Below are 13905 nucleotides of genomic sequence, written 5' to 3' on the forward strand. Positions count from 1 at the left end.
ATCCCCTTGGCTTTAACAGCGACATAGAGAATTTTGCATAGCACCCTCTATGCTGGCACCAATCATTCCATCACAGCCACATTCTACTTGGCAGTTTCACTAGGATGTAGCCAACAGACCTGTCTTGGAACACTTGGTACCCCCTCTAAGGGTTCATAAAGCTATCAGAAAATCTACGTAGGCTAACTGAACTCTGTTTGTCTATGGCCCTGGGTCACACAAGGCCTGGCCCTGAACCGGCACTGGTGACAACAACCTCCGGGAAACTCTGCTCTAGTTTCCCAACCCCACACTTCCTTTCGCAAGCTCTTCATCTCCTCCCTTCCCTCCCTCCACTGCCTCCCCTACTCCCTCCATCTTCCCTCCCCCCTCCCTCCCTCTGAACTCCCATCGTACCCTGCCTCCCACCATCTCTCTCTTTGTATGTGTTCGCTCCTCTACGATGCCTGGGGTAGGTCGCTTCAGCGTCAGCGATTGGTCCAGAAAACAGCCCGAGGAAGGATTATCTTCTAACAAACCAACAAATTAGTTTTGCTTTTAACAGTCATGTGACTAACTTGGCTACAAGTACAACAACAACGAAACTAAGGTTACAGGCATTCAAGCTTAAGGGAAGTAAACGTCCTTTTATAAGACTAAACAAACTGCAATAGCAGAATCAGTTTCAACATCCCCCTTCCCCTGTCTACCTTCTATCCTTGGTGTGTAAAACAAAGAGAGTGTTTATATTGGATACTGTGTTCTTCGACATTCTACTCCTTCCTCTCGGATAGCTTTTCCATGTGGGCTTGGCCTACCTATTTCAATGTCGCATTCATGGTTTCATCAAATGGTGAAAATGGTGGCTGAGAGTTAGGCTAGCAGGTCGGGGTTGGTTCCTTTCAAGGCCTAAATAGCTCTCGTTTAATTTGGGGCTCAAATTCAGTTAGACTAATGAATCCTTTTTGGAGCCATTCATCGTGTTTTAACAGCATTAAGATGACGTTTGAAGCCCTCTGATGGGCTTATTAAGTTTATCTACAAGAGCCCTACTTGGTAGTGCTGCTTTTGAGCCATCAACAGTTTTCTGTTATTTTGGTATAGCCTACTCATTGCAAAGAAGTTGATCTTATATTAGGGATTATGAGGGTAGCTCTTCGACAATAATTGTTTACAATGTCCAATAATGATTCTCCTGTGCCAGTGTTTCCAAAATGGTTGATCATGGACAGTAGGGTCAAAGGCTAAGGCTGAACTTGGGCGATAAACATGCTTTTGGTTCATCTAGAGGGTAGCAAGACAGTTTCAAAAGGCTTTAGGTAGGTCACGGAACAAAATACATTTGGGAACTACTGCTCTGGGACTACACCCACCCATCTCAAGACCTGCATGGAGACCAAAAGAAGCTTCTCTGGTTCTATTAGTGATGTCATAAAGGCCTTGGAGAGAGAGTGAGGGCTGGGTCTCAGGGGGATTATGGAAGTGATGTAATCGTTAAGACTCCAGTTCTGACTCAGGAGTCCAGCTCTGAAGGGGTTAACCTGCAGTAATCATAAGCAGGCCGCCAAACACACACACACGCACAAAGAAAGAAACTGACACATACACTCACAATAAAAAACAGACACACACACATGAAAAAAGGACGCTGACGTTGCTATTTGGCTCTTAAGCCATGTTCAAGGGCCCATCTGGACCTCATCGCATGGGATCAATTACAGGACACAACACAGACTAACTAATGATCTGTGTGTGTGAGAGAGAGAGAGAAGGAGAGAGAAGGAGAGAGAGAGAGAACTGCTCTCATTCACAACTTCACGGGGTCAGGAAACCATGGGTACATCACTGTAGCCTAAAGAGACACAAGGGAGGTGAAAACATGAACATCCATTTTCTTCATTCTCTCGTGTCGTATTGAGACTCCTAAAATAGGTTGTGCTATCTTGTAAGTGTTTCTGTGAAAGATTGTCCACCTAGCACAGAAAATGTCCATCAACATATTTGGTCAACTCAAAAGACCCTGAAGGCATTATGCTGTAAATAATGACAAAGTCGGGGACTCATAGAGGGGAGTGGCAATGAATCCTCTTGAGTGGCGACAGGTCAAGTCTAGGAGGCTAGTGGATTGCAATGTCTAAATCATAGGTTGTAATCTATTGTTTCAGCTTAATAAAAAGCACCAATAAGTCTGAGGATCACTAGTAACAAACCTCTCTACCATTCCCAACTTGCGGCAGGGGAAAGAGCACTTGTTTCTCTGAAGGACTGCTCTCAACAAATGCTCACTAGTGTCTAAGGAAATCACCTCTGGCCTACACAATGAATGCCTGGCTGAAGAATTAAATATGTCCTGTAATGTAATGAACTGGTTAACCAAAAAGAAAAACCCTACGAGGCTTTACAATGATTAAACTTCATTTGAGAGCAGTATGTGTTATGTACAGTTAACAGCCTATATAAAAGCCATAAACACCAGAATTACCTAACTTGTTGAAGTAGGACAAGAGATGTCACGTATAAAAGCTTGTTGGCTAACAATCTGCTTATGAATAACCTATGATGTAGTTGCTATGAAAAGTTCCCTTGCAAGTTTGACTGGCTGGTTGCAATGTTGCCAACAGCCGATTGTTACACAACTTATCAACTAAATGTGTCGCTCGCAGCCCCAAATCGGCTACTTTGTAGTTCAACATGGGTTTAGTTACACAAGCAAGTACAGTATGCGGCAATATCAGTGTAGTAACAATGCATTTACCTGATTCAGATCCTGATCGGTCAAGAGATGCAACTCCCGGGGTTTGAAGCAGTTCTGACATTTGCTTTTATTGAAAATGTTCGCCTGGAATTTCCTGCAAGGATTCTCTTTTGCAGTAGACATTGTATCTCGCCTCCCTTCACAGTCAAATGCAAATACTTTTTTCTTAAAAATCGACAATCAACAGTGGATAATCCCGTTGTTTTCTTTCATCCAATTTGGAGCAAGGGCCGTGCGATCAAATGCATGGTCAAAATAACTATCTATCAAGCAAGCTTTGTGTGCCGTTGAGTTGTACACACACAATCCCAATTCAATATTTATATCATTTAGTTGTACCCAATTTATGTTTTCCAATTCATGACAGCTAGCCATCAAGCTAGCTAGATACCATTCTGTGATGAACGTGATGGCCTGTGTAGCCTATCCACAAAGCCGAACAGCGAGCAATTAACAAGCTAGCTAGCTAGTTGTATTGCAATAAACGATTGTTATGATGAAAGCCGCAAAATTGGTAATTGCACAGTGTTAGCAGCCTCAAACTCCGAGGCAAAAGCGTCCATTGGGAGGTAACCTGTGCCCATTTGAAGGAGAAATTGTAAAATAAGTAGGGGTAACTAGCTAAGTGCAAGCTATCCCAATCGCAGCAGTCGCTCTTTGCGAAGTTTACCCACTGCTTCTTCTCTGGCTAGCAAGTTAGCCAGCAAGCTAATGGCATCATCTCCCTTATCTTTTTAGCAAGGGTTAAAAAGTCCTAAATCCAAATATTCTGCGTTGTTCACTCCCGGTTGAAACACCGTGCTCGGCAAAGCGCTTCTTGCCGGATCACTGAGGCATCAGCGAGTTTTTCGGTTTTGTTTCCATAACTAGCTGGGCTAGCTGCGCCCGTGGGCTTATTTTCTTCCTTTTTTCGGGCGAGATGTTTCCCAATGGAGGGAGGTCGCGAGCTCAGAGATTTGCTGCTGGAATTTCATGGCGTCTCGCGATAGAAGCTCTACAACGCCCTCTTGCTAGGGAATGAGCCGCCTGCTTATTATATTGTCTATGCATTTGAAACCTGATTCAGGTTCAGATTTTCCTACTTTTTTCCAGCGTGAAGCACATTGTAAACTATAAATCCAAAGCAACCCTGGACCAGTCAGTTGCTGATGGAATAAGCACTACGGGGTCAAACAACAGAGTTAGGAAGTTTATCCTCCAGATTTTCCCACGACAGTCCATCTGGCCTAGAGAGCGTCAATCTAGGATAATAGAGGATACAATGTCATGTGTTACCTGTGAGACATGCACACATGAAAACATGCATTTTCATCTAATCTTCCTAGTCATGACAAACTCAAGTTAATAGATACAATTAAAACACTGAAAACATGATTTACCATTGTCCTACTTCCACTTTCATCATATGACCACCAACTGTCCATTTTTATAACAAATGACCAAAACATTTCTACCATTTGCATACAGAGGGGGACACCACCACAGTCATGGATGCTTATAGTGGACCTCTGATAACAAATATTGATTGATAGACAATAACTGCTAAGCCAATTCAAATAACAATCAAGACTATGTGAGTATATGCACACATCTATCACAAACTAATCTAATATGCTTTAGAAATTCACACAGTTAAATTTAAGTTTCAGCAATTGTTGCCGCAAATTGCACACAATCCAATCACACTGAATCATTCATAATCATAGCTTTGCAACTAGCTGATTCTTAGTGAATCTAACAATATGGTTATTGTAAGCATCATAGTTATTTACATCTTAAAGACAATTAACCATGTTAGATATACAACTTAATGGTTCTAGCACACACGTTTCCACCAATGTTCCACATATTTTGTGTATCCTTTGCTAAAACAATAGACTTGTATTATACTGATATACTAATAAGTAGGATATATTTGTATTAGTTAATTTGAAAATGTAAATTATCTTACTGTGGCTATGACTGATTTATTAAAACACACCCCTGACTTGACAGTAACATGCTTTGCCACAAGTGCAACAGTCCCCTATTTTAAGTCTATCAGAGGGGGTTGTCATACCATTTGTCCCCTTGGCAACAACAAAAAGTGGCAAGTGTATATTAATGGCTGACTCAGCCACGGGCTATTCTAAGCACCAAGTTCCACACTGAAGCAGTGGGTCGGACAGACACACAGAGATAGAATTGAGTGAATGAACGGGGGCGAGAGAGAGGGAGAGAGGGGCTAATACTCAGTTAACAAACTGAATAACTGAACCCGGAAAACAACAGCCATTACCGGTGGAGGATTAGCTCCTTACGTACGCTGTAAGTGATCCGAGAATAACCTAGATTACAGGTGTGTGTGTGTGTGTGTGTGTGTGTGTGTGTGTGTGTGTGTGTGTGTTTGCTGTAGCCATGTCTTCACCAGACAAGGCAATAACCCTCTCTTGGTGTTGTGTCAACCCAACCCACCTATGCTGTTGAATATGTAGGCAGTGGCACAAATCCACCGTTTGTGTTTGAGAACAAGAGAATAAGTTGTATTGAGTTGTATTTCCTATTAGAGGGCAGGTAAGGTCATACAGTACCCTGTACACGTCCCTATTTGCTGTCCTTGGGGTATCCAGTGACTGCTGGTATATCCTCGAGGTGACACAGTGCAAGGAATTTTGTGGCGACAGCTTGGTCCAGGCCAGAGTATATTTAGCAGGCAGTTGTCCTCAGACACACTTTACATGGCAAAGTGTGTCAGCAGTGCTACCAGAAACACATGCACCCCATAGTACTGTAGGCCCAATACAAATTGGATAGCTATACGTTTAGACGGGGAAAACATTGTCTATCATTTTTGCAACTACTGTGACTGTGCATGATTTAGATTAATAGCTGTGAGCATATTTCTCTAGCCTAAAGGTTAAAGCAGGGGTGCAACCATACTGCTAATACACGCAGTGCCATACATAACACTGTACATACCAGTCAGATGTAAAGTGCCCAGGGATAGGGATTGGGAATTGGTTGAAACTTTTGCACACATATTTATCTATGCTCAGGACGTGTACACTGTACAGTATAACCCTACAACTGCTCAGATTAAAGCTGAATGACTTCACATGCTGAAATGGGACCCACATGTTAACGCTGATGTCATTTTCCTAATAAATGTAAGATTGTTTGAATGTTGGTCACTGTAAGAGAGTCATGATCCAGGGAACACCAGCATTATTTTATAGCCTGAGGTTCATTCCTCAACTAATTGAAAATCAGAAAGGTATCATTTTACACTGCCCTTTGCCCCTGTCTTAATATTTCTTCATACAGAACGTCATCATATTATTTGGTACATGATGTTAAAATATGATTCATCATCTCATGGTAGACGTTGAACTTATATTACAATCCAAATCACAACACTCCTAGAAATGTCTGAGTCATTGACACAGTCAAGTCACCCCATAAAACATACAGTTGAGTAATAAAATGTTGCTAATGCTGTCCCTCTGTTCTTAACAGACCATGGCTGTCCCCTCTGTGATGGTGTTGCCCATACTGATCGTGCTGGCTGCTGGGATCTATTACATCTACAATGAGATCATCCAGTTCATGTCCAAGACCATGGTGCGGAACAAAGTGGTGGTGATTACTGATGCAGTGTCCGGAGTAGGCAGTGGTAATAGTTTCATCATGATCTTACTCTGAATTCAATTTAAATTCAAATGGAAAAAATCTGACTGGAGTGCACAGAAAGTGTCACGGTTCAATGGTAAACAAAGTGATTTGGTAGTTACTGAAAATAAGGTTTGTTTACAGTGTGACTATTATGATTCTTAAATGTTGTTATTAAGGCACTTTCTCCATCTTTCCCCATCAACATTCGTCTCCTTCCCACTCTCTTGTTTTTCCTCCCTCCCTTCCTTCTCTCTGTGATCCACCCTCTCTTTTCCTCTCTCCCTTCCCTCTCACTATGATCCTCCCTCTCTCCCTTCCATTCCTCTTTCCATTCCTCTTTCCCTTTCATTCCTCTTCCCTTTCCTCTCTCCCTTCCTCTCTCTCCTTCCCTCCAGAGTGTGCGCGTCTCTTCCATCAGGGTGGTGCCAGGCTGATCCTGTGTGGGATGAGCTGGGATAAGCTGGAGTCTCTGTATGACTCTCTGACCAGCGGGGCTGACCCAAGTGTGGTGAGCAGTTGGCTGAAGCACATCAGTGGAGGCAGGTGGAGGTAGAAATGAGAAATTCCTGATTGCATTCTAAGCATTACAAGGAGCCCATCCTCTGATTTCTACTTCTACAAGCATCCTCTGAATCACATACAGATATGGGACCAGAATACCCAGGAAGGGGTTATGGGGCGATCTGGAACAGGACAAAAGAGAATTATACTAAGTCAGAGTTAGTCTGGGGTCCTTGGTGAGCAGTTTCAGTTTAAAGCTTTTATCAAACGTTTCTCTTCTATCTATCACGTCACCTCGCTTCCTCCTCTGGTCAAAAACAATGGCAGGATATCCTCTCTGACAGGAGCCTGTCCACTGGGTATCTGATTTGCTCGCGTCAGAACAGTTGTGTATACATGGAAAAACCCTGCATTTCATTAACACCAACACTAGAAAGTGGTGATTTCATAATAACTGATGACCAAACACATCAACCATTAGTTCTTGATATTGTTTTAGGGTAAGAGCATAGTGAGGGTTAAGTAGTCACAGTTCAAATCACAGTTGTGGACAGAAACCATTATAATACTCCTATCCTTTCAAGCATGACCAGATAAACCAGACAGTCTGTCCGCCCTGCTGAAGTTTGACCTCCATTCATAGCATATCCAATGGGCCTTCAAAGTGGTTGAATCTTCACTACATTAAAGCACTGGTACTGTAGTGTACCAGGCAGAGAAGGCTGGTGGAGGTAGAAATCGGAGGACGGGCTCATACGGAATGGAATGAGAAATTAACATGATGCGTTTGATACCATTTTCTCACACCATTCCATGCATTACAACAAACCCGTCCTCAGACATCTACCCTCTACCAGCCTCCCCCTGGTACCATACAGTAGTCTCCTCTGCTATCAACACCCCTCTCTGTCTTTCCCCTCAGACCTTCACGCCCAAGCTGGTGCTGCTAGACTTCAGTGACATGGAGAGCATGCCAGAGGTGGTGTCTGAGGTGGTGGAATGCTACGGCTGCGTGGACGTGCTCATCTGTAACAGCAGCATGAAGGTGAAGGCCCGGGTCCAGTCTGTCTCTCTGGAGCTGGACAGAAACATCATGGACATCAACTACTTTGGTCCCAGCACTCTAGCCAAAGGTACTTGCTGTTGAGAGGTAGAAATCGGAGGACTAATTCTGACGCATGGAATGGAATGAGAAATGGTATCAAAGATACAATAAGCCCGTCCTCCGATTTCTACCTCCACCAGGTACAACACACATACAGTACATGTAATTCAAGGTTTGAATTATTACAGTATACTGTCACAGTATGAAGACATGCATGGCTCTCCCTTGAGAATATGTCCATGTTGCATGAAAGTGATTGATGATTGAATAATTGATGTTGCAGGTGTCCTCCCGACTATGATCTCGAGGAGAGACGGTCACATTCTACTGGTCAACAGCATCCATGGCAGACTGGCTGTCCCCTTCAGAACGTCCTGTGAGTTTGTATTGTCGGCTTCACCAGTTTTGCCTGTACACTTTGAAGAATGTCTCTTGACCGACATGTCAGGAATTATTAAACACAGTCATTTTTGCAAGTAAGCAGTGTTGCATCTTTACAGTTTCATATGCTACTCTGTTTACACCTGCAGTGACAATATCAGATGTGCCGATATTTTCTTTATTCTGCGCCTTTAAAGATATCACAAATGATTTAGATACACACGCTATAGAATTTCAAACATGAACTTGCAACATATTCTCACAGTGTGGTGTGGAGGATTCCTGAGGAGGAGTACAAGATAATGATTATGCACAGTATCTCCTCTGCAATGTATGGAATGAGGCCCAGCCACTGCTGAGTCACGCCTCTCCTGTGTGTGTGTGTGTGTGTGTGTGTGTGTGTGTGTGTGTGTGTGTGTGTGTGTGTGTGTGTGTGTGTGTGTGCATGCGCACGCCTGTGTGCGTGCATGGGTGTGTGTGTGTGTGTGTGTGTGTGTGTGTGTGTGTGTGTGTAGATGCTGCCTCTAAGCATGCGGTACAGGCCTTCTTTGACTGCCTGCGGGCAGAAGTGGAGGAGTACGGGGTTCTAGTCAGCACCATCAGCCACACCTTCATCACCACCTCCACCCCGCCCCCCACCACCACCGTCACCCCAGCCCCCACCCCCACCCCCAAACCCAACAAGGTTCTGGCCGCATGTGAGTCTGAACAATCATAAAACAACAATTGGTAGCCAAGTAAAACTGTTTATGACTCAAAGCACAACCTTCTGTGGAGTTTATGAGTCAAAGCACAACCTTTTAAAATGTGACCATATACTGTAAGTTTTTACTTATCTACTGATCTGATGATATAAAAGATTATGGCATTGATCTTGCAATGTGCAATCAATTAATAATGTCTAATTGTTTAGTAATGTCTGGCGTGAGTATATTAGTGTGTACTAATGGCTGATTCATCCATTGCTCACTCTTCAATCTCCTCCGCAGTTATCACAAGTGAGCTGACCCATGGAGTGACCCCGTCCGCTCTGGCCAATGAGATAGTGCGAACAGTAAGCAGGAAGAGGAAGGAGGTACTGTTATCCCACCCCATCCCGAGGGCCGCTCTCTACCTCCGCTCCCTCTTCCCCTCGGTCTTCTTCGCTGTGGTGGCAGCCGGAGTGAAGGACTCAGACATGGCTGAAGAGATGTAGGAGAGGAGAAACAGGGGAGGAAGAAAAAGTCAGAGAAAGACAACAGAATGTACCGCAGCCAAGCTTATATATACATATATATCGCTTGGATTTGCAAAACTGATTTCAATACAGATACAGGCAACAAAGTATACTGTCTATTTATGGTCAATTTACAACTAATTCTCTTTTGCAAAGGCGACATGACAAATAGGCAAGTACACAGCAAAGATGGAATATAAGAAACACAGACAAACACAATTTAAAGTCATGCATGCGATACTGAACTGTAGTCATCCTTATAGTTTTTCAGGTCAGTCAAACGAGTTAGTCCTTTGCATGAGGTATGAATTTGGCTGATTAGGATGCGGAGACAGCCTATCTAGGTTGAGCAGGTTCAGAGTATTGGTTGGATACCGTTGTATGTCTCCTCAATTGTACTGGTTTGAAACAATAAATGATGAAATATGGGGCAGCTTTAGACTAATGTAATCTGCTTTGTGTCCTGTAGATGGTGGTAGTTCACTATCATTGTATTCTCATGGCACGACCACAAGCCAAATCAAAGGGCTGCAGAAGCGTGCCAAGTCATCCTTTGTCACCAACATCCAAATTCAGTTGTTTTGTTCTCACTTAACTGAAAAAATGAACATGATACATTTTAATTAGAGCAAGAAAAATACAAAGCAATGTGTTTACAGAGATAAGGATGTTTCATTATATAGTAAAAGAACATTGTGATTGTTAATGTCTGCTTTTCATTTAACCTAATTTTTAACCAAACACTGCATAATCCTATGCTTCACAATTATTTAATTTATGTGGTATTGAAGTACATTTAAAGTACATGTGTTATTTATTATAATATAATGTAATAAAAAGGATGAAAATCATTTTATTGCATTGCTGGTACTTTACATGTGAAATAAATCTGGGAAAATGTCTATTGTTGATTTTAACATTAATATTATTTTGATGTACTGTCTGACACCAACATCTGCTTACATCAATTATTAATGTTTTATTTTTTATTCAACCTTTATTAATCCAGGGAAACACACTGAGACCAACAGAAAGCATGAGTGCTCTGTTTACAATACAATAATAATAATAATAATAATAATAATAATAATAATAATAATAACAACAATAATAATACATTATCATATCCATTGAAGGGAGATCTTTGACTGACAGATAAATAGTAATATCTATGTATTGACATGATGCCAATCCAGTTGTGGGTCCAGTAATGCTCACGGCTTAGAGTCACTGGTGGGCTGGGAGAGAGATAGCTGAGCTCTGGCATTATCCAGTTAGGATTATCTTCCTGAGGTCATACATCATACTTCTAAGGTCACAATCGCATCATCATCACCGTCATCATCATCATCATCATGGCCATCATCATCATCATCTCTACTGTACAGCATGATTACTTGAGTAAAAACAAATGATGGGAAAATAACCCTGATCCTACTGAGTACTGATACATGCAGCACACACGCACACACACACGCACGCACACACGCACGCACGCACGCACGCACACATATGCTCTGGTCACTTGGCTGATTGCAGAACAGCTCACAGTACCAAACTCCCTTACATTAATAAGCACTGTGATCAAAGCAGCAAAACTGATAACACAACACATAACAAATCATAGAATCAAATCACTGGACAAAATGTTATAGGAGGACGGCGGCCATGTTTGTAATGCCCCCTCCCTGTGATGTTGTGATGTAAATGAAGAGGAGTCACAGAAGTCCTTGCCTCCTCGTCTGAGCTGTGTGTGTGTGTGTGTGTGTGTGTGTGTGTGTGTGTGTGTGTGTGTGTGTGTGTGTGTGTGTGTGTGTGTGTGTGTGTGTGTGTGTGCATGCGCCTGTGTGTGCATGCGTGCATGCACGCATTCATGTGTGTGTCCCAGTCTGAAGTCCAGCTGGCCTCCGTGGTTCTGCGTGCTGCAGGTCACTCTGTCCTCTGGGGATTCAAGGCCTTTTGTCTCCCTGAGCTCTGGACAGAACTCTGACTCCCATTGACACACACATGAATAAATGCAGCGTGCTGACATTTCCACATGTAAAAAAGGAGGGTTTTCTTGGAGTCCTCAGCTGGACCCTCTAAATTGGTGTTTTGATCCGAGGCATTTACATGTGTCACATAAGACTGTGGAATTATGTACGTTTTTCTTGTATGTAATAAAGGTTAAACATGTAGAATAAATATCTTTCAAGTAGAAGAGTCTTTTATGTTTGAAGATCAAGGCTTCTTTTCCAAAGAGAGAGCAGTTCTTTATTTTTATAGTACGCTGAATTATATTTCATTATGCATATTTGTGTTCAGTGTGACTTTGGATGAATGTCAAAATAGGAATGAATCTACAGAGTTTCCTTCATTAAACTAATACAAAGACACAATGCTGTGCAGACCGTTGCAACGAATGACCTCTTATAAAATCCAATAAAATCCAATAAAATCCGAACAGTCGAACACTCCGTCCCAATCATTTGTCATCCTTCTCTGGTGTGTAATATGTAGATAATGATAAAACATGGAGAAGGTGATTTGTCCTGAAGCGATAAGTGAAGTGACTCATCGTGAATGTCAGCTAGGCCTGACACATATGAGAAACACTTCACAGGGATGTTCGGCCCCTCAGGAATGGGCTTGACGTAAGGGAGGTGAACACCTTTATCAATATTTAAAGCCCCTGTTATTGACACTAACTTGAGTTATGGAGGTTATGTAGGGGACATGGTAATGATTCCCCAAGCCTCCCTGCACTAAACACGCCTATTCTCAATCTACTTCTATTGCGGATGGAAGACACTAATGCTCCAAATGGGTGCTTCTAGAATGTTTTTAGAATAGAATAGAAGGTCCATCTGTTACAGTGGGAATTTGACAGCCCTGCCAGACAACACAGACAGACGCGAGAGGAGTGCAAGGTCAGCCACAGTGCACTGCCCTGGGAGCTGTTTTGGGGTATTATTTTGGGGTATAATCTAATTACCATATTTTTTTAAAGGGGGAATCGTCATTGTCTCAATTCAGTTGGAGCCAACCGTCCCGTGTGTATTGTTGTTTGGTTTACAGATTATATTGGTAATCCGAAGACGAACGTCTGCCTTAATCTTGTATTAATCCCAATGCACGCATACTTCTTGCATATAAGCAATCCCTTTTCGAATAGTTTCTCACAGAAAATACAAAGTATTTGTAAGAATGGAAGTCTTCTGTATGTGAAGGAGAGTTTACACAGAGAAAGGAAATTATTCTGTATTAACATAATCTCTTTGGAATTATGGCATAATATTACTTTATATTACCATGTGCCTCTGTCACATACAATAATTCATGAGCCAAGATTATAAAAAGCACTTACGTGTATGTGCAGTTGACATTAGGATTTGTCCCAAATGTCTCTGCTTTAGATTCTGAGGCAGTGTGGTATTTTGTAACACAATCTATTCAACTGAAACCATTTGAAACACACACACACACACACACACACACACACACACACACACACACACACACACACACACACACACACACAGATATAGACAGACAGTCGGAGCAGTGGCACTGTCTTCATCAGGATGTCACTGTGTCGCTGCTGGCATTGATCTGACTGTGTCTAATTGGAGACGTTAATAAAGTTCGAGTCTCTCGTATTGATTGTCTACTCATTATCAATCAATGCATCGGGTGGCTGCTCAATGTTCAATGTCATCTGGTGAGCATATGTGCTGTTTTTACGACTGAGGTTGTAAAAAGGCTGATTGTCTGTTTTTTATTCCAGGCATAAATGTCAACAAAAATGTAAGCAAATTACGTTTTCTTTGCAAATTTCAAGATGTGAAGACTCAGAGTTGACCTTATAGTAAAATACCACAGAGGGGGTTATATCAACAAAATAACTTACTGCAAAGCAAACAATCAAAATACAAATATGATTTGATTAGAAAGATAATTCCGATTAGAAATAATGAGCATCAACCATAAGCAAATAAGCCAAAACCATGATATTGGTTATTATTATAAGAAGTGACAACAGCAATGGCTGAATCATGCCTGAGTCGGTGTCTCTTCTCCAAGCTGCTGGTGTGTATTGAGTTCTGAGGAGTCATCCCTGGCTGTGCATATTCTATGAGTGCTATGGGAATCCAAATGCAACAATATTGACATTGTGCAATTAGAGTGGGGTCATTAGGGTCTGCTGCTATTCCAGAGGAAGAAAAGCAGGACCTCCTCATCACTGGAATTCTTCCTGGCTGGCAGACGACGCACATACACACACACACACACACACACACACACACACACACGGGCACACACACACACACGGGCACA

The 13905-nt window shown here is 42.2% G+C and overlaps 2 protein-coding genes across 4 annotated transcripts in view; one reads left to right on the forward strand and one right to left on the reverse strand.

Annotated features, from left to right (window-relative positions):
* LOC310816855 (myosin phosphatase Rho interacting protein) overlaps positions 1-3643 on the reverse strand; it is a 34558-nt gene extending 30915 nt beyond the window's left edge. For all 3 annotated transcript variants that reach the window (XM_083687177.1, XM_083687178.1, XM_083687179.1), the window contains exon 1: positions 2735-3643. In XM_083687177.1, the coding sequence (XP_083543303.1) occupies positions 2735-2857 (123 nt within the window). In that variant the 5' untranslated portion in view covers positions 2858-3643. The remainder of the gene's footprint in view (positions 1-2734) is intronic.
* Positions 3644-4993: 1350 nt separating this feature from the next.
* dhrs7cb (dehydrogenase/reductase (SDR family) member 7Cb) lies at positions 4994-10307 on the forward strand. The gene is made up of 7 exons (XM_083687811.1): positions 4994-5041; positions 6230-6386; positions 6781-6893; positions 7809-8019; positions 8275-8367; positions 8888-9070; positions 9362-10307. The coding sequence occupies exons 2-7, from the start codon at positions 6233-6235 to the stop codon at positions 9565-9567; spliced, it is 960 nt and encodes a 319-aa protein (XP_083543937.1). The 5' UTR covers positions 4994-5041; positions 6230-6232; the 3' UTR covers positions 9568-10307.
* The last annotated feature ends 3598 nt before the right edge of the window (positions 10308-13905 follow it).

The sequence above is a fragment of the Argentina silus genome (assembly GCF_951799395.1).
Source record: "Argentina silus genome assembly, chromosome: 16".
In the NCBI taxonomy this organism is placed as follows: domain Eukaryota; kingdom Metazoa; phylum Chordata; class Actinopteri; order Argentiniformes; family Argentinidae; genus Argentina; species Argentina silus.